The sequence below is a fragment of the Lithobates pipiens genome, unplaced genomic scaffold (genome assembly GCF_037356315.1).
Source record: "Lithobates pipiens isolate NorthernLeopardFrog02 unplaced genomic scaffold, aLitPip1_a1.2 Scaffold_3, whole genome shotgun sequence".
In the NCBI taxonomy this organism is placed as follows: domain Eukaryota; kingdom Metazoa; phylum Chordata; class Amphibia; order Anura; family Ranidae; genus Lithobates; species Lithobates pipiens.
The window spans coordinates 79341958-79367275 of record NW_027507790.1 but is presented as its reverse complement, the minus strand read 5'-3'; the positions used below and the strand labels follow the sequence as shown (position 1 = coordinate 79367275).

Sequence of the window (25318 nt, the reverse complement as noted above, 5' to 3'; positions counted from 1 at the left end):
TGAAGGTGTTAACCACTAGGGGGCTAAGGAAGGGTTAAATGTGTCCTAGGAGCATTTCTAACTGTTAGGGGGAGGGGCTACGAAAGACACTTCACTGATCATAGTTCCAGATCGCAGGAAGCCATGATCAGTGACAGTGTCACAAGGCAGAACGGAGAGATGCTTGTTTACATTAACATCTCCCCAATCTTCAGCTCCGTGAGACGATCGTGGGTATCCCTGCAGCAATTGAGTCCACGGGACAGGCAATCCGACTCACGGAGCTCCCGGCAGGGTCGCACACGCCCCGGCGGTGCTGCGCCTGTGACCACATGGCGGCAAATTCAAAGGGACGTACCTGTACGCCCATTTGCCCAGCAGTGCCATTCTGCCAAAGTAAATGTACATGTGGCGGTCGTTAAGTGGTAAAAAAAAATACAAAAAAAATAATTTTACATTTAACAGAAAAAAAAAAAAATTGTCCCTTTAAGATCGTTAAGCGGAACAGATGTTAGAGGTCGCTCAGGTCCTTCAGGGACAGAGTCGAGTAGGGGCCATCTTGCGTACTCAACTTCCTGCCCATCATTCCAGTAGATCAAATTGCTTCCGCCTTTAGAGCCCATTCACACAGGGGCAACTCCTGATCCGACTTCAGGTCGCCCCTAGTCGCCTCAGGTCGCCTCAGGTCGGACAACATTTAAAAATCAATGTAAGTGAATGAGAGCCGTGTTAATGCACACTACTGAAGTCGCTCCGACTTCAAAAAAGGTTCCTGTACTACTTCTATCCGACTTGTAGGCGACCGGTACCCATTGATTTCAATGGAGGTCGCCTCCAAGTCGGATCTCTGTCTATACGGAGGCGACTTTGACAGAATTATCAGCTCTCAAGAGGGAACTCCACGGCAAATTTCTGAAAAAAATTCGGCGTGGGTTCCCCCTCCGAGAGCATACCAGGCCCTTAGGTCTGGTATGGATTCCAAGGGGAACCCCCTACGCCGAAAAAACGGCGTGGGGGTCCCCCCCAGATCCACACCAGACCCTTATCCGAGCACGCTACCCGGCCGGCCAGGAAAGGGGGTGGGGACGAGCGGGCGGCCCCCCCCCTCCTGAGCCGTACCAGGCCGCGTGCCCTCAACATGGGGGGGTGCCTTGGGGGAGGGGGGGCGTGCGGCCCCCCCACCCCAAAGCACCTTGTCCCCATGTTGATGAGGACAAGGGCCTCTTCCCGACAACCCTGGCCGTTGGTTGTCGGGGTCTGCGGGCGGGGGGCTTATCGGAATCCGGGAGCCCCCTTTAATAAGGGGGCCCCCGGATACCGGCCCCCCACCCTATGTGAATGAGTATGGGGTACAATGTACCCCTACCCATTCACCTGTGAAATAAAGTACAATAAAACACACAACACAGAGAAAAAGTATTTTATTGCACAGCCGGGGGTCTTCCGTCTTCGGGGGTCTTCTCGCCGGACTCCTCCGCTATGTGTGTGTAGCTCTTTTGCCAGCGGAGGAGTCCGGCTTTCTTCCTCCCCGCCGCCGGCCTCTTCTCCCGACTTCGGGGGTCTTGTCCCCCTCTTCGGTTCTTCTGCCGGGCCACCGCGCCTGGTCCGGTGGCCCGGTCTTCTGTCGCCGTCTTCCGTTCTTCTGTCGCCGCCTTCGGTTCTTCTGCCGGGCCACCGCGCCTTCTTATAGCTCTTTTACAGGTGGTGGCCCGGTCTTCCGTCGCCGCCGCCGCCGCCTTCCGTTCTTCTTCTCCTGGAGATGTTGACTCGACGAGCTCTCCGGCCACAATGCCAGGGACGCGCTCCGCTGCCTCTTATATAGGGACAATGGGGCGGTGTCACATGGGTTGATGTCACATGGGTTGGTCACATGGGTTGATGTCACATGGTGACCCCGCCCCCTTACCATGTGACATCAACCCATGTGACCAACCCATGTGACATCAACCCATGTGACACCGCCCCATTGTCCCTATATAAGAGGCAGCGGAGCGCGTCCCTGGCATTCCGGCCGGAGAGCTCGTCGAGTCAACATCTCCAGGAGAAGAAGAAGGAGAAGAACGGAAGGCGGCGGCGGCGGCGGCGACGGAAGACCGGGCCACCGCCTGTAAAAGAGCTATAAGAAGGCGCGGTGGCCCGGCAGAAGAACCGAAGGCGGCGACAGAAGAACGGAAGACGGCGACAGAAGACCGGGCCACCGGACCAGGCGCGGTGGCCCGGCAGAAGAACCGAAGAGGGGGACAAGACCCCCGAAGTCGGGAGAAGAGGCCGGCGGCGGGGAGGAAGAAAGCCGGACTCCTCCGCTGGCAAAAGAGCTACACACACATAGCGGAGGAGTCCGGCGAGAAGACCCCCGAAGACGGAAGACCCCCGGCTGTGCAATAAAATACTTTTTCTCTGTGTTGTGTGTTTTATTGTACTTTATTTCACAGGTGAATGGGTAGGGGTACATTGTACCCCATACTCATTCACATAGGGTGGGGGGCCGGTATCCGGGGGCCCCCTTATTAAAGGGGGCTCCCGGATTCCGATAAGCCCCCCGCCCGCAGACCCCGACAACCAACGGCCAGGGTTGTCGGGAAGAGGCCCTTGTCCTCATCAACATGGGGACAAGGTGCTTTGGGGTGGGGGGGGCCGCACGCCCCCCTCCCCCAAGGCACCCCCCCCCATGTTGAGGGCACGCGGCCTGGTACGGCTCAGGAGGGGGGGGGCCGCCCGCTCGTCCCCACCCCCTTTCCTAGCCGGCCGGGTAGCGTGCTCGGATAAGGGTCTGGTGTGGATCTGGGGGGGACCCCCACGCCGTTTTTTCGGCGTAGGGGGTTCCCCTTGGAATCCATACCAGACCTAAGGACCTGGTATGCTCTCGGAGGGGGAACCCACGCCAAATTTTTTTCAGAAATTTGCCGTGGAGTTTCCCCTTGAGCTCATTCTCTGCTTGGCCGCGGCAAAAGTCGCCTGGCCTGGGGCGACTTGTAAGTCGTCCCAAGTCGCGCTTGAAGTCATCACAAGTCGTTTTGAAGTCGTCCCAAGTCGCCGCTGTCAAGTCGTGTCCAAGTAGCCTGATCAAGTCGCCTACAAGTCGTGTTGCCCCTGTGTGAATGGGCTCTTACTGATCTCTCCAATAAAGGCGGAAACGACCAGGAAGCAGCGGGAGGGGGCACCTCCCCCGCCGTCTCTAAACGTGATCTTGCGGTGAATGTCCACAGAACAAGCAGCTAGCTGCTACCATAACAATGATATTTAGCGTCAAAGTAAATGTACCGTGTGCAATCATTTAATATATAGTGGTAGCTGACAATACCAGACAGACCTCCAGCAATATAGGACAATGTGGTTACATCTGTGTATAAGCCATGGCGTTTTCTAGTAACTTGTACTTTTGAGTATGCTGTCACCAGTGTTAATTTTGTCAATGAAAACTTTTTCTTCAAAGATTTGGTCAGCGGCATTTTTAGTGATGAAAACGAAATGAAAAAAGGACAGCACATTTCCGTTCACTGAAGAAAACTATGATGAAAATCAGATTAGTTTTCATTAACGAACAAAAATGGCAAGGAGGGACGTTTACCCTTGTGAACTAACTTTCACGGAGATCCCCCTGCTTCCGCTTCCAGCAAGCAACTGTGTGCACCGTGACTGGCAGAGATCAGAGCAGCACTGTGCAGTGTGCGCATTACAGCCAGGTCTCCCAAATCCCGACTCACGAGATGACCGCCAGCCAGGCGCCCACGTCCAGAGCAGAATGAGTGTTTAGTACATTACAATTACAGGCCTGAGGCCTCCCCTCAGACCGCCATCCAGCACTGTGTGTGCATTACACAGGCCTTCCTTGACCACTGGCATCCAGGGCACTGTGCATTACAGGCCATCCCTCAGACCTGTGACCGCCATCCAGCACTATGCAACATTACAGTCCTCTTCAGACCACCGTCCAGAGCACTCAGCTGCATTATAGGCCTCCGTTCTGGACAAAACAACTCATCCCGAAAGTCATACAGAATTAAGCACAGTACACAACTCCACTTTTATTGAGAACATCCTCTTTTGATCATATTTAATGTTCTAGTAGTTTTACTTGACCAGCTGTGGGGCAGTTATTTAAAAGACTAAGGCCACAATGCTCCAATATCCTCAGTGTTGCAATGGAATGGAAGACTTGAAGACGTTTACTATTGATCTTACGTTATCAAAAATTATTTTAATACTTGCCGCCATGCACCAGACGAGACCACACGCAGTGTCTATTCCCATCTTATGGGAATAGTATTACATGAGAAAAAATATATGAAAAATATATGACAAAATATCAAAGCTACATAGAGCAGACAGCCCCAAGATCATTAATTTCATATCCATTTGATAATTGACTGTAGTGTCATCACGTAAAAGAAAAGCAATGGCTAACCGCAGAGCATTCATTTTGGACTCGGTCTGACACGTGTCACGTTGGGCGGGGGGGCTTGTGGAGCCCAGCTTAACTTAGAGAGCTCTGGAAACTCCTTGCCCGACTCCCCAAGCCCCTCCTGTGTCCATCAAGGGGACAGGGTGACCGAGAACCCCAGTCGGATCTGCATTAACCACACTCACCGTGCAACCACAGCGGACTAAGAATTTCTTGTTACCCCTCTTATCCAGTGTCTTCTATGTGTGGTTTGTGTTGAAAGAATGAAGGGGCTCTTTCACTTGGGACAGTAAAATTTCTGAGCAATATTCTTAAAGAAATACAGTGGGGGTGGAAAGTATTCAGACCCCCTTACATTTTTCACCCTTTGTTATATTGCAATCATTTGCTAAAATCATTTAAGTTCATTGTTTTCCTCATTAATGTACATTTTTGCAGATTTATTAAAAAAGAAAAACTGAAATATCACATGGCCCTAAGTATTCGGACCTTTTCTTCAGTATTTAGTAGAAGCACCCTTTTGATCTAATACAGCCATGAGGTTTTTTTTTTTTGGAAAGATGTAACAAGTTTTTCACACCTGGATTTGGGGATCCTCTACCACCCAACCTGACAGAACTGGAGAGGATCTGAAAGGAGGAATGGCAAACATTGGTGGACAGCCATTTTTAGGTCTCTCCAGAAATGCTCAATTGGGTTTAAGTCAGGGCTCTGGCTGGGCCATTCAAGAACAGTCACAGAGTTGTTGTGAAGCCACTACTTTCGTTATTCTAGCTGTGTGCTTAGGGCAATTGTCTTGTTGGAAGGTAAACCTTCGGCTCAGTCTGAGGTCCTGAGCACTCTGGAGAAGGTTTTTTCGTCCAGGATATCCCTGTACTTGGCCACATTCATCTTTCCCTCGACTGCAACCAGTTGTCATGTCCCTGCAGCTAAAAAACAACCCTGTAGCATGATGCTGCCACCACCATGCATCACTGCTGGGACTGTATTGAACAGGTGATGCGCAGTGCCTGGTTTTGGCCACACATACTGCTTAGTATTAAGGCCAAAAAGTTCTATCTTGGTCTCATCAAACCAGAGAATCAGATTTTTCACCATCTTGGGAGACCGTCAGGTGTTTTTTTAAAGCAAACTCCATGCAGGCTTTCATGTGTCTTGCACTGAGGAGAGGCTTCCGTCGGGTCACTCTGCCATTAAGCCCTGACTGGCAGAGGGCTGCAGTGATGGTTGACTTTCTACAAAAATGGGGGAGTCTTCCTCCCTAGAGCTGGGTGGGGGAGTCTTCCTCCCTAGAGCTGGGTGGTTCTACTGCTGTTGCCGTGGTTTGTTTAAATGCTGCTACCATATTACTCCTATTGTCTGTTATAACGCTTTGGATCTTCCTCTTTGGTATGTCCTACTTGTGCAGGCACTTGTCCACACAGTGATTTAATTGACTGCAGCGTGTGGGTGGGCTTTGGGCTACCTGTTCTCATAAACAGAAAAGTAGCATGCACTTATAGCAAGTAATGAAGCCGTGTGTACTAAGAAAAGTAATAAGAAAACTTGGGTTTACAGGGTAAAGATGTTATATAACGGCTAAATCCATGTCTGTGTAGTTTGTTCAAACCATACAGTGCCTTCAAAAAGTATCGACACCCCATGAAATTTTCCATATTTTGTCATGTTACAACCAAAAAGAAAATGTATTTTATTGGGATATTAGGTGATAGAACAACGTAAAGTGGAACAGAATTGTGAAGTAGAAGGAAAAAAAAATAGGATTTTGTACGCACCGTAAAATCCTTTTCTCTGAAGTTCATTGACTGGCAGAGGGCTGCAGTGATGGTTGACTTTCTACAACTTTCACCCATCTCCCAACTGAATCTCTGGAGCTCAGCCACAGTGATCTTTGGGATCTTATTTACCTCTTTCACCAAGGCTCTTCTCCCCCGATAGCTCTGTTTGGCCGGACGGCCAGTTCTGGGAAGGGTTGTCACAACAACGCCAAAATTGGAGCCTGGGGTGCTGAAGCCAAGCCAAAGGGGAGAGCCACAAACTGGTAGTGGGCTTCCCCTACTGCAAATCGCAGAAACCTTTTGATGTCTGAGACATATGGGTATGTGCAGGTATGCGTCTCGGATGTCCAGGGAGTTCCCCTGAAGGAGCGCAGCGACAACTGAGCGAACTGATTCCATTTCGAACTTCTTTACTTTTCTAAAGAAATTGAGGGCTTTTAGGTCCAAGATTGGATGTACCCATTCCTTTTTGGGGACTACAAAACAGATTGGAGTAGAACCCCTGAAACCTTTCCGTTTCCAGAACCCACCATCAGTTGGCAGATCCATTGGTCGGACAGTCGAGAGGCCCACCGGGCTGCAAACTCCCGAAGGCGACCCCCCACCCGAATGACGGGCGGGGAAAACCTTCACGCGGAAGCATTTTTGCTCGCTGACTTGTTAGGCTTGCCAGTCCAGGGATGCTTCTGTCCCTCAGTAGCTACCCTGTCGAGCTGGGAGCGTTTAGCCGAAGTCCCGGACGGACGAAAAAGTCTCTTGAGTGAAAAGGAGGGCCCTTGCCTGCGGCGTGGCTCCTTACTCTTCCTGGCCTGTGGGAGCAAGGTGCCCTTCCCACCTGTGACATTCTTAATAATGTCATCGAACAAGGCTTCAAATAGCTGCTCACCAAGGAAGAGTAGATCCGTCAAGGCATTTTTAGATGCCTGCTCCTCAGACCAGCATTTTAGCCAAATCAGGCGCCGCAGGACCACTGCTGACACTGAAGCCCTGGAGAGCAAAGGAAGCGTATCCAGGGCCGCATCACAAATGTACTCAAGGCTGTGCACTAACTGGTCTGCTAATTCCACTCAGACAAGAGTAGCCTGCTGCTTCTCCAATTCACAGTGAAAAAGTTTTGCCCATTCAGTAAGTGTCTGCGACACTAGTGCTGTGGCCCGTACTGGTTGCATTGCTGACCCCACAACCATAAACAAAGAACTGCCTCGGCCCTTAAATGCCGGAGTCTCCTCTACCGGGATCGTGGTTACTTTATTTAACCTGGATACTGGGGGGTCCACAACCGGAGGAGCCGTCCATTTTTTAAGAAGGCTCTCTTCAAATGGGTATCGCACCGGCATTCTTTTGGGGACCGAGAAGGTCGGCTGCAGCCTTCCCCATTCCTTGTATATGAACTTATCTAAATAAGTCAGATACGAAAACACCTTAAGTGTACGGGCTGGCTTACGGGATCCAAAAGGGACTGCTACTTCAGCAGAGGATCCTGCTGTATCCTGAATTTTCAGGATATTCTGCACAGCTGTGATAAGTGCTCCAACTAGCGCTTTGTCTTGCGCTGACCCGGACGGGGAATCATCCTCACAGCTCTCCACGGAGGACGGGGGCGCTTTTTATCACCTTTGTGCCTGCACACTGCCTCCAACGAATGTTTCAAGGAACGCCGACAAAGCGTCTAAAGGCATTACACTGTTTGCAGATGAGCCGGTTGCAATTGCAGGGAGTTCTGGGGAAAAAACACCAGTTTCTGAAGCCATGTTGACCCACCCCGTCTGCCACCCTTGGGGACTTAGGACAGATGCACAATCCCACCCTCCTAGCTGCTGCAGACTGAGGGGCCCCCACCGCAGGACTCACCACCCCGACCGAGTGCTGCGCTATTCTGTTGCAGGTGCCTGTGTCCAGTAGCAGCTCCCAGGTGTCTATGCCAAAAAAAACACGCTGTTCTGAGCAACAGGAACCAGCACAGAGGATAAAAACGGCGCTGAGCTACAACAAAATGGCTGCTGGCCGCCCTGTATTAAGGGACAAACACAGGAAACATGGCTGCAAAACTTCGGGAAAATGGCCCCTGACCGTGCTTTCTTCTGAGACACAGAAAATGACCGACAAGCAACTGTACACAGTGAATAACCAGAGATAATGGCAGCGGAACAACGTTATGACGACAGCACATGCAGAGCCTCCAGATACCCAGCGGAGAGACCACAAACACCCAGGGAGACACACACCCAGCGCTGTCCCCATCCAAGGTCAGAGCCCCCCGGAGGACCCCTGGTTCAGGTACACACGCCGCTCAGCAGCCCATGCAGCAACCCCCACAGGGGAGGGGAAGGAAAATAGGGGGAGGGGAAGGAAAATAGGGGCAGGGAGAGAAGAGAGGGAGGAGAGGGACCCCCTAATCATCCTCCCAGGGAATGCCCAGCTGCTCAATCCCACTGAGGCAGGAAGAGCTGTACTTACCATCCGGATGAGCTGGGGACATCCCATCACAGACCCACTCCCAAGCAGTACAAGGTGGCTGCTGGCCACGGGACACTGTGACAAAGACAACGGTAGTCCGGTCATGTGTGCCCCAGATCGTTGCTCTCCCCGGCTGCCCCTGGAGCCTGAGGGGCATGTTGTGGCCGACCCAGAGCATAGCTAGGGTCTGCACACACTCGTTGGCCAGGCTGGGGTGACAACAAAGATCTAGATTATCCAGCCTGTCACCCAGCTGGCTGTTGATAGCAGATCACAGGATCTTAAAAACTTGCGCAAAAGGCAAAAATGCAGAAAAATTCCCAGGACCGATGGTCCCGCAGGGAGCCTAGGTCCTTCTCCTTCACTAGACAGAAAAAAACTGAGCTGCAGGAAGCAGGCTGAGGGGTTATTACCAAAGGGACCGCCCTCTGGGCGGAACTGTAAAGTTCTGTTTTTCACATGCATTACATGTTCTGCCTAGTCCTCTCCTGAAGGTGGCATAATAACCCTATGGTCATGATTACTGGAGCCGTGTCTGTCAATGAACGAAAGAGAAAGATTAAGGGTTTTCATTTTTTTACAAATAAATATGTGAAATGTATGGCGTGCATTGTGAGTCAATTTGTAGATCCATCTTTCACTGCACTTACGGCTGCAAGTCTTTTCTGTCTCTACCAGCTTTACACATCTAGGAGAGTGACATTTTTGCTCATTCTTTGCAAAATAGTTCAACCTCTGTCAGATTGGATGGAGAGCATCTGAACAGCAATTTTCAAATCTTGCCACAGATCATCAATTGGATTTAGGTCTGGACTTTGACTGGGGAATTCTAACACATTAATATGCTTTTATCCAATTCATTCCATTGTAGCTCTGGCTGTATGTTTGGGGTCGTTGTCCTGCTGGAAGGTGAACCTGCGACCCAGTCTCAAGTCTTTTGTAGACTCAAACAAGGTTTTTCTTGCCCTGTATTTGGCTCAATCAATCTTCCCATCAATTCTGAACAGCTTCGCTATCCCTGCTAAAGAGAAGCATTGCCCACAACATAATGCTTCCACCACCATGCTTCACAGTGGGGATGGTGTGTTCAAGTGTGATGTGTAGGCAGTGTTAATTTTCCACCACACACACAGCGTTTTTCTTTTAGGCCAGAAAGTTAAATTTTGGTTTCATCTGAGCAGAGCACCTTCTTCCACATGTTTTCTGTGTCCCCCACCTGGCTTTTTGCAATCTGCAAACAGGACTTCTTATGGCTTTCTTATAACAATTGCTTTCTTCTTGCCACTCTTCCATAAAGACCAGATTTGTTGAGTGCATGACTAATAGTTGTCCTGTGGAAAGATTCTCCCACCTGAGCTGTGGATCTCTGTGCTACTCCAGAGTTAGCATGGGCCTCTTGGCTTCTCTCTGATTAAAGCTCTCCATGTCTTGGTAGGTTTGCAGTTGTGCCATATTCTTTCCATTTTCAGATGATGGATTGAACAGTGCTCCGTGAGATGTTCAAAGCTTGGGATATTTTTTAGAACCTAGCCCTGCTTTACAGTTCTCCACAACTTTATACCTGACCAGTCTGGTGTGTTCCTTGGCCTTCATGATGTGGTCTGTTCACTAAGGTTCTCCAACAAACCTCTAAGAGCTTCACAGAACAGCTGTGTTGATACCGAGATTAAATTGCACACATGTGGACTCCATTTACTAATTAGGTGATTTCTGAAGGCAATTGGTTCCACTAGATTTCAGTTAGGGGTATTAGAGTTAAGGGGGCTGAATACAAATGCACACCATACTTTTCAGATATTTATGTGTAAAAAAATAAATAATTGAAAACCATTTATCATTTTCCTTCCACTTCACAATTATGTGCCACTTTGTGTTGGTCCATCACATAAAATCACAATAAAATAGTTGTTTTTGGAAAACTTCAATTGGGTATGAATACATTTTCATGGTACTGTAAATAATAATATGACATTAGGTGTTTTTTTCTACTCCAGAAGTGTATAATGAGGTTTGAAATTCTAGAGACATGCTTAAATAATGCATTAACACATTAGATTTTAGCAGACTGACTTTAAAATGATTTTAAATTGTACTAGATTTTAGTCGACTACAATGTACTGGAGACTTAGCTGACTAAATACAAATAAAACAATAGCAGAAGACTAAAAGAACAAAAATGCCAATTTAGTCCTAATACTAAAACTAAATCAAAATTTGCTGCCAAATTAAAGCTGAGGTCCACCCTAAAGTGGACCTTCCGCACATTGAAATCCTCCCCCCCCCTCCGGCGCCGCAATTGGCACCTTTTAGGGTGGTGTAGATTTTGCAGAAGGTACGCCCCTTTCTGCAGAGTCTACGCCCCTTTCCGAAAGTCCCCCGCTGCCTGCTGGGAAACACACGGATCCCAGAGACAGCGGGGACCATCCTTATTGCGCAGCGTGACTCGCGCATGCACAGTAGGGAACCGGGAAATGAAGCCGAAAGGCTCCACTTCCTGATTCTCATACCCAAGATGGCGGCGGCAGCACCCGAGAGTCGATCGAGAGATCGGCTTCGGGTGCCGACATCGCAGGCGCGCTGGGCGGGTAAGTGTCATTATTTTAAAAGTCAGCTGCTGCAGTATTTGTAGCTGCTGGCTTTTAAAAAAAAAAAAACGGCGGACTCCCGTTTTAACACTGGCCGTCACTTGGATGGTCTCTGCTATACTCAGGTCAGTCATAAAGGTCTCAGGACAGAAACAGTCATTATTACAACATAAACAAGAATACCTACAAACATTTAAAATTTGCAAATGATTTGTCTATAAAAACACTAATGGCGCAACACACCTTTAATGCTGCACAAATTGAACTTGAGAATATCCACTAGTGTTCTTGCAATTCTTTTCTGATCTTCCTTGAACTGAAACAAATTTTCATAAACAAATCATTATCAGCAGAAAAGCGTTTCGCCGTACAATTATTGAATGTGTGAGTCAAAATTTCTAAATTATTTTTGTTTAAATGTAGTCCTCATGTATGAAACTCTAATTGTGGCAGGGAACGTCAAATGAAAGCTGAAGAAAGGTTCGGTGAAATGAACCCCCCCCCCCCCCCCCCCCCCGAAAAAAAATACATTTCTTAAAATAATTGTTAACATATCATGATATAGAAACCTCTTAAAGCGGAGTTCCACCCTGAAGTGGAACTTGCGCTCATCGGAACCCTCCCCCTCCGGTGCCACAATTGGCACCTTTCAAGGGGGAGGGGGGGTAGAGATACATGTATAATACAGGTATCTGCACCCACTTCCGAGCATATATATCCGCAGAATCTGCGGGAATGTACACCACTTCCTGCAGGGCCCCCGCTGTCTGCTGGGAAACACACGGATCCCAGAGACAGCAGGGACTGTCCTTATTGCGCAGCACGACTCGCGCATGCTCAGTAGGGAAGCGGTAAGTGAAGCAGCAGCACCCAAGAGCCGAGCGACAAGTTGGCTTCGGGTGCCGAAATCACGGGTGCGCTGGACATGCAAGTGTCCATATTTTAAAAATCAGCAGCTGCAAAAAAAAAAAAAAAAAAAAAAAAGAACTCCCACTTTAATATAGGAGGTATTGCTTAGTTTAAGAAAAGATTTACCCTTTTTACAAGGTTAAAATGTCCTGTCATGTGACCATACATCTCCTTCCTGACAGTGTGGGGCACAGGACACACACTTTTCCATAGGACAGGACGCAGGTTGTGTTTAAGCAGGGGGCATGTTCAAGAAGCCAGGTGTGATCGAGAGGGGGTTTGTGCCAGAGGAAAGCTGTGATAGGTTGGGGGTGTGGTGGCTGAACAAACTACCCAACATCAGCATTGGTGTCTGTAGAGTGTCCAGTACCTCTAAAAGGCCAGTTAACAGATGGAAACTGACCACACTAACACAGATCAGCTTCTGTGCCTGCTCCAAATAATAATAAAAAAATTATAAAACAAACTGGGGCTGTGTGTCCTCCTCTGTGCAGGATGCCGAGAACACAAGAACTGAGGGGCAGCTGGTGGGTGGCCTTTTTAAACATTTATGTGTTAATTCCTAAACCAGGCAAAGATGCACTTTTTCCAGATTCACAGACATCCATTTCCCTGCTAAACACAGATGTAAAACTTCCGGCCCGGGTTTTAGCTACTAGACTATCTAAAGTTAGTCAGGGTTTACGCCCTCCAGATCTACGGCCAATAATATCAGGCGTCTTTTCCTTAACCTACAGATGCCAGTGGATAATGTGGGAAGTATGACCATTCTCTCCATGGACGCAGCAAAAGCTTTTGACATTGTAGAATGGCCCTACCTCTGGGAAAGTTTATTGCGTTTTGGCCTGGGACCTAAACTTCAAAATTTAGGTTAGGGTACTTTATTTAGCCCCTCGAGCCCCGTCATTAATGAACTATCTTCCTCATTATCCTGGTATAGAGTTATGAGGCAGGGATGTGCCCTATGCCCCATCCTTTTCATTCTGGCGATTGTGCCCCTAGCTATCCTGATTCATAACTCAACATCAATCATTGGATTCCGTAGTGCTGGACTAGAGCAGAAAATATTCCTATATGTTGACAATACCCCATTATATTTAGGAGATAATGAGGGCACGTAAGCATTGATGCAGCTTATTACACGTTTGGCAGGTTTTCAGGATTCAGCATCAATTGGAAGAAGTCCATGCTTATGCCCTTAGAGCACTTAATTACCCTTTTACCAAATGGTGCGTTACAAATACCAAAAACAAATTAATTTAACTTCCCGGGCGGTATGATTAGGTCAGATTTTTGATGCTGAAAGCGGTATATATTTTTGCATGGAAATTTGGCGTTTTATACTGTAGGCTTGAGATTCTTAGGAATAACTCACTTAAATCTGTCCAAACAAGAGTCTAGTAGACATCCTGGTGTGAAAAAAGTTTGAAACACAAAATCATAATACCGTATATACTCGAGTATAAGCCGAGATTTTCAGCCTCTTTTTTGAGGCTGAAAGTGCCCCCCTCGGCTTATACTCGAGTCATCGCTGTCTGCCCGCTCGATCAGCGTGTCGAGCAGACAGACAGCGGCCATTCTATAATTCAAAAGCCGCGCCTCCGGCTCCGCCTTCGCCTGTGATAGGCGGAACACTGAATTTCCCAGCAGCCTGTGTTCCGCCTATCACGGACATCGTATCATCCTCGTACTACGGACGAGGATGATACGATGTACGTGATAGGCGGAACACAGGCTGCTGGGAAATTCAGTGTTCCGCCTATCACAGGCGAAGGCGGCGGCGCAGCTTTTGAATTTTACAATGGCCGCCGAGGCGCCGACGAAGAGGGCACGGGACGGAGGCAAGGCAAGGCAAGGCACGGCACGGGACGGGACGGAGGCAAGGCACGGCGGCAAGGCACGGAGGCAAGGCACGGGACGGAGGCTCGGGACAAAGGCTCGGGACACAGGTAGGCTGGACACACACACACACACACACACACACACGGATGGATACACACACACACAGGGATGGATGGATGGATGGATACACACACACACAGGGATGGATGGACGGATGGACACACACACACACAGGGATGGATGGACGGACACACAGGGATGGACGGACACACAGGGATGGACGGACACACAGGGATGGACGGACACACACACAGGGATGGACAGGCATGTCTCACCCTCGGCTTATACACGAGTCAATAAGTTTGCCAGTTTTTTTGGGGGTAAATTGGGGGCCTCGGCTTATATTCGGGTCGGCCTATACTCGAGTATATACGGTAGAACTATAAATTATGAAACATAATAATATAATAAAATGTATTCAATAATGTAATCAACCACACTGAAATGTGCTCAATTGCAGAATTGTGCATGCAGGGCACTGGACAAAACATTAGTGACAAAAGAGAAGTGAAATAATTTGATACCGATTACAGGGTGCTGTACGAATTCTATTTTTTACACTTTTTGAATTTCCCACCGGGCTACCTCCCCATGCGTCGCGCCGCTTGCATCGAACAGAGTCCGGCATACAGAGCATCGGGTGGAAGACACAGCCGCCGCACACAGCGGGGGACAACTCAGGATCCTGGTAACAAGGTAGGTAACTTTGCCTGGATACTGCGATGCAGTCCCGAGTGTGGCTCGGGGTTACTACACTTAGTATGAAAAATTCAGCCAGAGCCACACTCAGGAATACAGCTAAGAAGGTTAAATACCTTGGAGTGGTGCTATCCTCTAACCCAAATACCTAATCTTGAACCTGGTCACGCTGCAAGAAAAGCAGCGGTTGAAATGTTGCAGTTGGTGTAAGTTACCTTTGTCTGTTGTCGGCAGAATTCATTTAATCAAGATGATCTGGACATCTCAGCTTCTCTATAGATTTCATAGTCCCATGTGGATTCCCCAGAAGTGGTTTATACATATTGATTTCCATTTCAGAGACCTTATCTGTACAAAGCAGCAATGCAGAATCAAACTTGCCACGCTGCAATATGCTAAAGATAAGGGAAGTCTAGATGTAACACATTCCAAAATGTTCTTTCTTGCAGCCCAGTTTTTGCAACTAGCTGGTTGGGGACATATAGATTATAAGGACCCTATAACAGGCCTAATTGCTAACTCTGATCCTAATTTGGTTGGTCTACCTGCTCTCCCATCCTCATCTCCTACTACAACTCCCCTGCATGGGGTCTGGCATGAACTGAAATCTTTATTACATATAACAGGCTTTCTATGCTTCACTCCCTTGTGGCATAATCCAGGGTACCCAGAAGTAGCCAACCTCCAGTTATTTCATACCTGGAAGAGCAAGGGCATATTTATATGTAGATCAGGTATATGTGTGTAATATATTTAAATCCTATGATCAGTTGCATTCTGAATATTCACTGTCTCATGCACAATTTTAATAATATTTGCAAGTCTGGCATGCAGTTCAGATGCAACATGTTAATTACTGAGACGATATATGCATTAGAGAAGAAAGGATTGATTTCCCATATTTATCAGCGGCTGCTTAACTCTATACAGTATTCCGCTGCGCTTAAATGTAGAGCTTCATGGTCAGAGGATATTGGGGAGATAACCGGTGAACGATGGGATTTGGCCCTGGAGTCCATTCCCTCGGTTTCCCTGTCAGCCTCTCATAAACGTTCACATCTTTTAATTTTACACTGGGACTTTTTAACGCAAGCTAAACTATTTGATAAAACGGCCGTTTTTAAAACTTTTTTTTTGCATTGATACATGTCCCCTGGGGCAGGACCCAGGTCCCCAAACACTTTTTATAACAATAACTTGCAGATTAGCCTTTAAAATTAGCACTTTTGATTTCGAACGTTCGAGTCCCATAGACTTTAATAGGGTTCTAAAGTTCACACGAATTTTAGGTCTGTTCGCAGGTTCTGGTGCGAACCAAACCGGGGGGTATTCAGCTCATCCCTATTGAACACTGTATACTTTGTCTTTATGTTCCTGTTCAGAGGATTCCCTTTGAATTGACATGTGGTCATGTACCACTTCATGTTAAATTGGTTCAGACTTTTTTTCCTTCTTTTTGTTACGTACAACTATGCAAGAATGTACATTTTTGTAATCTATGCTATATGTGACATTTTCTCTGTTATGACCTTCAATATTAATAAAAGAGGTTGGATTTACAAAGAAGGAAAAAAAATAACATGTGCTGGCGCTTCCTGCAGGAGGTGGAATCTATCCCTCATGTTACCATCCTGGAGGATGACTTGGGAAAAGGTGACTGGCAGGATCAACCAAGTACTTCAGAAGTAAGAATTGCATGACAATGAGACTAGGATTTATAAAATACACATATGTGAGCACACACACAAAATACATATATTTAGGGTAACATACACTTTAACAAACCACAAAAATTAGTGGCAAATTCTGCTACAGATTGATGGCAGAAAGATAACCTAAAAAGTTAAAGTTAAAATCCTTTAACAATACCTCCTCAGAAGTGCCTGGGCTGTCCTGCAATGCTATTCTTGCCCACAGAGACAGACGCTCAACTGTTATTTCTGCTTCAGATGGTGAAATGGACTTTAAAAGATTCAAGCATTCATCACCCTGTGGATGCAATATTTTCCAAAGAAAGAAAACTAAATATCTACAAAAATGTAAATGTAAAGAGCAAAATGTCAATAATGAAGACTTGTTTACACTTTTTCATTACTAATGATCTTTTTCTGCCATAAAAATAAAACTATTTCCATTTTTATATTTAATATATTTTATATTTTTTTATAACAGCTCCTAAATATTCTAGTGCATGAAAATACTTTTAATAAACACTTATTCCAACAAAATATTGCCCTACAACAAAGTATGTGACAAAACTGCATTGCCGAAGAACTAGGATCAGCATATTTCACAAGTGGATTACTACGGGGAAAAGAAATCTGAATAGCGTGATTTTTACATACCGCAAGTTATAGATAGTTGTATGTGTATATGGAATGGGGCTGGTGTCCAGGGTGTTGGCTTAGCGCATAAACATAAACCTGCATTTCCTCCATCTTGAGGAAATGTGTTTTAATAAGTAAAATGGTAATCTTGACCTGTCTGAAATTTTAAACTATTGAAGATTACAGTAATCGCTATACAGTTAGAAAGTGTGCGGCTTCCAACCTGTTATTGAGCATGTGATGTCTAAAATTGCACATTTAACTAAAACATATAATGCAGGTTGAAATCATTATCCTTTTGCAGAATGAACAAACTTTTTTTTTTAGTCTATGGTAGTCTTCTAGATTTAAGTCCATTTATTCTTTAACCGATTCCTGCCCGCTGTATAGTAAAATTATGATCCAGGTGGGACCACTCTAGCTCTGGGAAGATATACTGACATACTCCCATTCTTGTCGCACATGGGGGCCCTCAGGGGCTCATGGCGATCGGTGGTTAGCTCTGTCCGTAGGACACATCACCGATCGGGGTAAAGAGCCAATGACAGCAGCTCTTTACCACGTAATCAGCTGTGTCCAATCAATCACAGCCGATCACAATGTAAACACATTTGCCAGTTATCGGCATCCCTGACAGTGTGAGGAGAGTAGAGTGCAGGTAACTGGCTGGTGAGAAAGGGGACATCTGTACTGATAAGCAGGGACTTGGATTATCAGTACAGCCCCAACAGTGCAAACCTGTGTTGGCAATCAACACCTCCTCATCAGTGCAGCCTAACATCAGTAAAGGAGAAAGCGTGCCGGTGTACAAAATTTTATAACTAAGGAAACCTCCTCCCCTCCCACCCAAATTTTTGGCCTTCAATTGTCATGCAACGTGCGACAGCTCTGAAAGCTGAAAATTGGCCTGGGCAGGATGGAGGTAAAAGTGCCCAGTAGGCAAGTGGTTAAAGTGTTTCTAAAGCCTTCTTTTATCTTCTTCTTCTTCTTCTTTAAAATAATAAAAACATCATACTTGCCTGTATGTATGTGATATTTATATAACAAAGTGCATTTATTTTTTAACATAATGGAGATTGATTAGAACACCTTCAGGTTTTTTTTTTTTTTTTTTTACTATCTATGCCCTGTTAAGGAGATTCACTTACTCCATTTGTCACATTTAGCATTATCGCTGAAAGTAACAGAAAAACCTGAATATTGGGCTGTCCCCAGAACACTAATAGGGGAAAATCTTCCAACGGAGACCCTAGTTCTGGCAACATCAGCACAGTTCAGTCAAAACACCTAAGCTTACTGACCAGACAGTGAAGCTACAGCATGCTACGCTATGCCTATGCTCTCAATTCCAGTTAGCATGTGCACTACAGCAGAGTCAGAAGGCAAAAAATGCATGGCTCCCCTAAAGCTATCACTTACGAATAAAACATTTTATGCAAAATAAAGTTTTCCATGAACGAATGAGAAGAAATGTTTATAATACTAAAGCAGTCCATTATAACTGTTCACTGATAAACTGTTTAAAAAGTTTTATAGTGTGTTTTGACATTTGGAGCTTCCCCTCCCAAAACAAGAGTTACTACCTGCTTAGAATCCAATTACGGTATAACATAAAGGTGAAACAATGTTTTTGCAGGTAAATAGTATTTTCTATTCAACTTTCATCTCCTCATATCTGCTCTTTTGACAGCTTAGTTCTAAAACCCAAAAACCTACAACAGTGGCGTACAATGTATTTTAAATATAATTAGTAATTAATATTAGTAAAAACAGAATACATACCCTGTTCATATAAATCAGCTGCACAAGCCTAAATATGTACACCTCTACTGTCGGCAGCTGATATGCTTTAGCAATTTTCAAAGCATCTTCCAAAGATGAAGGGGAATCTTGCTTTAGGATGTATTTGATTAAACCCTTCAATAAAAGAATATATATTATTTTGGACAGAAAAAAAAAAAAGTACATTTGAAGACAGTTTACTGCAGGACTTTCTGCTTTAATTACTTTCTCACCATTATATTTTTGTCATGTGGAAAGTTAAATGCCCTGATCCCATAGCCACGCAAAAGGTTGTTCATCTCCATAAGTCGGTAGCTTTCCTGCAGTAACTTTACCCTAACAGAAATAAATTAAATACAATTAAAATATAATAAAAGCATAGGCAAAATAAACAAAAACATATCAAGTACATTTCGGGAGCACAACTAAAATATTTTGTTTCTTTAAAAAATACAGAAAAATACCTTTTTACCCTGAAAGAACTTTGAAGTGTGCAAGTTTACTTTTACAGCTAATCTTTAAAGTGAACTTACACTGTAGCCCTTCCCAATCGCACCCAAGTCCCACTGTACCTGAAGCCTGCAATCTCCCACACTGACACATTGTAAAGCCGCTTTACTGGTCCCAGGGTTTAAAATCCCAGTGGCTCTCTCTACTCTTCCCCAGCACCGACAGGATGGGTTCCGATTGGTCGGCGCCGATCAAAATGCCTCCTATACATACCTTTATGAGGTACGTTTAGGAGATTAAGCTGCCTGGGATATCTAATCCCCAGACCGGTAAAGCAGCTTTACCATGTGTCAGTGTGGGTGATCGACGGCTTCAGGTACAGCGAGACTGGATGCGATTGGGGTCCAGCGTAAGTTCACCTTACAGATTTTTCTGTAAAAAGGTAAGCTTACCCTTTATTGAGCTCCTATTTTCTGACGTAAACAGACAACACTGTCTGAAATTCTGAAATCTCAAACTGTGTTGTCAGCTCTACAAAAGACTCCCAAAGAATAGGGAAACAAACAGCAGGAAAGAAGTACACTGCTACCACCGAGTGTATCCAAAAATAGTACATTATTTTTCTTTATATCGAAAACTTAAAACAAACTTATTTCCACATGAACATGACTATATGTAAATCAACATGTGTGAAACTGATGATCCACAAGTTCCTGCCCTCCAACTCGTGTTACCACCACTGCGCTTATAGAAAAGTGAAAAACTAAAACTAAGGTAGCCGTCTACAACAAACATATATATGAATTTATACCTCTCGAAAGAATGGTATAAATAGCAGCGCTCTGATACTACCAAATCAATAATAAAGTGCATACACAGTGACCTCCTGTGTGTCACCTGAATAATGTGCAAAAATAATCTTTACAAACATTCCCTGCACCTACCAAAATTCAAAGTGCCTCATATCATATTGTGTTATGAAAATAAAACTTAAACATGGAAAAAAAAAACCCACATGTGAATAATGTAAAAAAAAATAATTATGAGTGTCCATATAAAGTTCATAAGCACTCAAGTGATTCCATGAATGGTGTAGAATAAAATCTTGGTGGTGTTCTTGTGCTCATCCACCACACCTCAGTGATTGTGATTCCACTCCCACTTAAAGACTTGCACTCACCAGCTACATTTGCCTCCCACTCTCGTGTTTGGCATAACTCGTTCTAACCACACTTAACAGGGATTAAATTGGATCTCCAGATTGCAAACATGACTGACAATTCCTTTTCCTCAAGTATTGTTTGTTCCACATACAAGAAAAAAGCACTCCCAATAGTGTGATATAGCACTGCACATTTATTAAAACTCAACAAAAGCCCACACAATTGCAGTCACATGTGTAAAATCAAAACACGCCAAGGTGAACAGGTCACAAACTTCATGTACTGATAAAGCGATCTATAGTGGTCACGGCGGACCCAGGTTAGTGCTCCAGCTGATATAGTCTCACCCACTCCTCGTTCCACTCGTCCACTAATCAATGCAGTGGGTCGGATCACAACACACTCTGTCCTCCATACGCTTTGAATGCCTGCCGTATTGCCATGCCCCTACATGTTTCGGCACAATCCCGTGATTAAGTCGTCTGACGAAACATGTAGGGGCCATACGGCAGGCATTCAAAGCGTATGGAGGACCTGTTCACCTTGGCTTGTTTTGGCATGGTGGATGAGCACAAGAACAACACTAAGATTTTATTCTACACCATTCATCTAATCACTTGAGTGCTTATGAACTTTATATGGACACTCATAATTATTGATTTTTTCACATTCTTCACAGGGAGTGTGTTTTTTTGTTTTTCATGTTTTTAAGTTTTATTTTCATAACAAAATATGATATGAGACACTTTGAATTTTGGTAGGTGCAGTGAACGTTTACAAAGATTATTTTTTGCACATTATTCAGGTGACACACAGGAGGTCACTATGTATGCACTTTATTATTGATTTGGTAGTATTAGAGCGCCGCTATTTATCCCATTCTTTCGAGAGGTATAAATTCATATATAAATCAACATGTCTGCATATATCACACACCAAGATGGCAATATGGGCTCATTTGCATAAATCCATGGCAATCATTTCACTTATACTAGACAGAAAAAAAAAAAAATCTTTCAGTGAGAAGGGAGTATTATCCAATTGTAACAGAAGACAAATCCAATCCTGTAACATGTTGATTTTTAACTGATCATTTCACTATTAGGCCGGTCATACATTATGCAATTTTCTTGTACAATTTTCCTTTCAGATTTACCAAGCCTATATGATATGAGGTCAAATCTAAATACTTTCAATTTGTATGCAATCAGGTGGGCCCTTGCACTACATAGTTGAAGTAATGTAATGTATGGCCAGCTTTAGTTCTACATTGATGGTTTGCTTTATTCCGATTACAGGATTGGATTAAGATTAATGCAAATAAACTGGTATTGTCATTATTTATTTTTAGGTACATTTTTATAATCTCTGAAAACACAAATACAAAAAGCATAAAGTGTACCAAACTAAAACAAAGGGGAAAAAAAAAAAAGTGAACTAGACTCCACCCAATACGTTACTGCCAAAAAGAGCAAGAATACATGTTTTAGGTTTTCCAACAATGCATAATAATCCAGTAGGTGAGAATGCAACACAAGAATCCTAGCTTTATAGCATTACATACAGGTTTATATAATTTTAATCAGGTGTTATTCTGGCTTGTGTATTTACCCAAGGGGACAGGACCATTTCAAATATCTTAGGGCAACTTCAAGCCTCACATGTTAACTTTCACATCAGGATAACCTGGTGTTGGAATTGAGCATGAATTAATGTTATATATATATATCTAATGTTCTACACATCTGTTTGTACAACCAAGCACCAAACACAATCTGCATAGCAGAAGGAGTTCTATTCAGCCCACCTGGTGTGCAAGAATCTTCAAATAGATTTAGGACAATGGTGGCTCCGGTCTGTTTGTGAGGACAACAGGTGGGCCTAAGAAGCGAGAAGGGGCGTCCGAGATCGAATCACAAGAGGTGAACCCAGTCGGAGCAGTTGCAATTTTTGAGCAAACACTGCCCCCCAGAGGCCAAGTATGGCAGGACGGTAGCATGGGGGAGGAGACACCCCAGAGACACTGATTCGTTCACAGGAAAAGGGGGATGGGCAATGGGATGTTTGTGTGGTTGAGGTGTGTTTATCAAAAAGGGGTTCATCAAAGAGCTGTCTCTCACTCCACCATGAGGACAGCCGTGAGGATCTGCTAAGTATACTGCTTGTATTGTATTCTGGTTGTAAGCTATGTACTCTTGTAACTTCTATTGATACCTTATGCAAGCTTTCTTATTTCCTTGGGAAATAAATGAGATTTGATTGATCTTAGACCATGTATTTGGTTTCATAGCTAATTGTTACAGTATTGTTATATTAACGATAGCATGTGCTCAGAGTATAGATAGACTAAACTAATCTATAGGGACTAGACAAAATAATACATAACTGACAATAATAATAGGTTGTAATTATCAGTTACATCACCTGGTCAATAAGTCTAAGGCATTGGGCCAATGGAGGAGTGGTTTCTGATTACCACTATAGTAACTATAATTTTCTTAGCATAATAAAACCGTAGTCAAAAAATAGGTTTTGTGCAAATGGGCAAGGTGTCATCTTGGAAACTCAGGGATTACATATACAGTAATATGTAGTTGGAGCAGTCCTTAGAGAATGTAATATTTGCTGAACCCCGTCAGAGTGGGGCTACGCATGTGACGTCATCATGATCCGATAGGTCCTTCACGTCGATGTGATTACCCTTAATGTGAGAACATTCAGACATCTTTTGGTGGTTTTGCATCCGATTTGCTATCAAATTGTGTATCCAACACTGTAAGGGAGCTTCTATCCATGCGAGTCATGACCTTTCTATTAATTTAGGAGGGCATAGAACTCAAGTAAGCCTCCATACATTCATTTTTGGTGGCAGTTTATTACACTAGTGGAGGATGCACTGATTTATTTGATTTCTCAGTGAAGAATGGGATCATCACATGGACTTTGAATTACAAGTGAAACATTTTCAATTACTTTTATATGTTTTTAATATTAAATAGCTTCTTTTGTATTTCACTAATCTTTCCACTATAATTGTTTAGTGCAGCAGTGTTTTTAGCCATTTGTGACTAAGTTGATATCACTTAGTGTGCCTGTAGCTGATTTTCAAAACTATATCTGTTTTTTTTTTTTATTATTTGTTTGATTTATTTGACCACTTGCATGGTCTATTTCTAGTTTTTTCCAGTTTACCACAGGAAATTAAGATCTCACTGGATTTTTCGTATTTTTCTACACCAGCTACCGCTCCCCTTCCTTAAAGGGGGATGGGAAGAATAGGAGATTTAGAAGGTGTTATATCCGACAGGCTAATCGGGATAAACTATATCAGTCCTCCCCTTGGATAAAAATAAAATCTCCCATTCCAAATTTTCTATTCCTGTTCTACTATGTGGCAGTATATTTGGTGCCATATGATGGAACAGAGGAATACATTTTTATGAGATGTTTCACCAAGAGTTCTTCGACCTTCTATGTCTTCCCTGCTATGCTAATATTTCAAATGCTATTTAATATAGGCCATCAGCTATCCCCTCTTCAGTCCATCATGAATGCTGCTGCCCAACTTTTACACCATACCAACCACACAGAGTCTGCTAAACCTCTCCTCCAATCCCTTGTCTCCCAATATCACCCAAATCGTCCTCTTCGTTCTTCTCAAGACCTCCTACTCTCAAGCTCTCTCATCCCCTCCTCTCATGCTCGTCTCCAGGATTTCTCCAGAACCTCTCCCATCTGGAACTTAAATACCTCCACCTGTTCGGCTATCCCCTACTGTTGCTGCCTTCAGGTGATCCCTGAAAACCCATCCTTCAGGGAAGCGTATCATGTCTCCAACTAATCTTACCATTTCCATCAGCTCATTTCCCACTGTTACAACCTTTTGTGCCACCTGCCCCACCCTATTAGATTGTAACTTCCTTATCCTCTTGTATTTTATTGTAACTTTATTGTCTCCCTTTTATATTGTAAAGTGCTGCATAAACTGTTGGCGCTATATAAAATCTGTATTAAATAATAATATCTTCTCCCTTCTTTTGATTGACCCATTTAGGGTCTAATATAGCATAATGTGCTGGTAATGCTACTTTATTGTGCCTTTCAGACTCCTTAACAATCCTTTTTTTCCTATCACCCGACGATAGAACTCCTCCATTCATGACCCTTCCTCGCTTTGGACATATCTCACCAGGCCCACAAAGGGGTGTCCGGCATTGCTAGCGCAGCCCCTCCCCCCTATTTACAGGGTGCTGACATGATTGGGTTCTTTCTGGAGTCCCGCCCATTGTTGGCAGGCTGTGATAGCGCGTTTGTGCCCCTGGAGTGCAGGATGTCGTCCCGCTCATTTGGGGTGGCTCCGTGCGTTCTGAAGACAGTTGGTCCTGGTCGGCCACAAATGTGCATGCACAGAGACCTTACACACCGCTGGGGATGCGCAATACATCCGGCACCACTGCACATGCATCTGCAGGTGTATATCAGATCCCGTTGCAGTTGTGTTTGCATGCAGCAACAGATCTGATCACTGGCACTTTTTAAATACTTTCCAGAAGAGGCAAGATGGACACACACAGTACACGCGCTTCTTTGTGGTTTCCTGATCTACTCAAATAATAAGCTTGTGGTGGTGGCTATCTTTATAAAATACTACTGCTTTACATCCCAGACAGGCATACCTCCTGGGTAGGGGATTCATGGGAATTCTACCAGAAATTTTCTTGGGATTGTTAAACAGGGGACATCTTCTTGTGTAGAATCTATGTATATGTTCTATCCAGGTATGCATGTCTTGTGTACATATAATCATGTGTCATTTCATCTGGTGCCTGACTTTAAAGACATTAGACACTACTATACTCTATTTTATATTTCAGATCAGTTCAGA

General features: G+C 44.7%; 1 protein-coding gene across 3 annotated transcripts in view; it reads right to left on the bottom strand.

Annotated features, from left to right (window-relative positions):
• The window catches only part of KNTC1 (kinetochore associated 1), a 389498-nt gene that overhangs the window by 216614 nt on the left and 147566 nt on the right, over positions 1 to 25318 (bottom strand). For all 3 annotated transcript variants that reach the window (XM_077461857.1, XM_077461860.1, XM_077461858.1), the window contains exons 29-32: positions 19054 to 19156; positions 18821 to 18955; positions 16581 to 16700; positions 11445 to 11517 (exon numbers count right to left, since the gene is read on the bottom strand). In XM_077461857.1, the coding sequence (XP_077317983.1) occupies positions 11445 to 11517; positions 16581 to 16700; positions 18821 to 18955; positions 19054 to 19156 (431 nt within the window). The remainder of the gene's footprint in view (positions 1 to 11444; positions 11518 to 16580; positions 16701 to 18820; positions 18956 to 19053; positions 19157 to 25318) is intronic.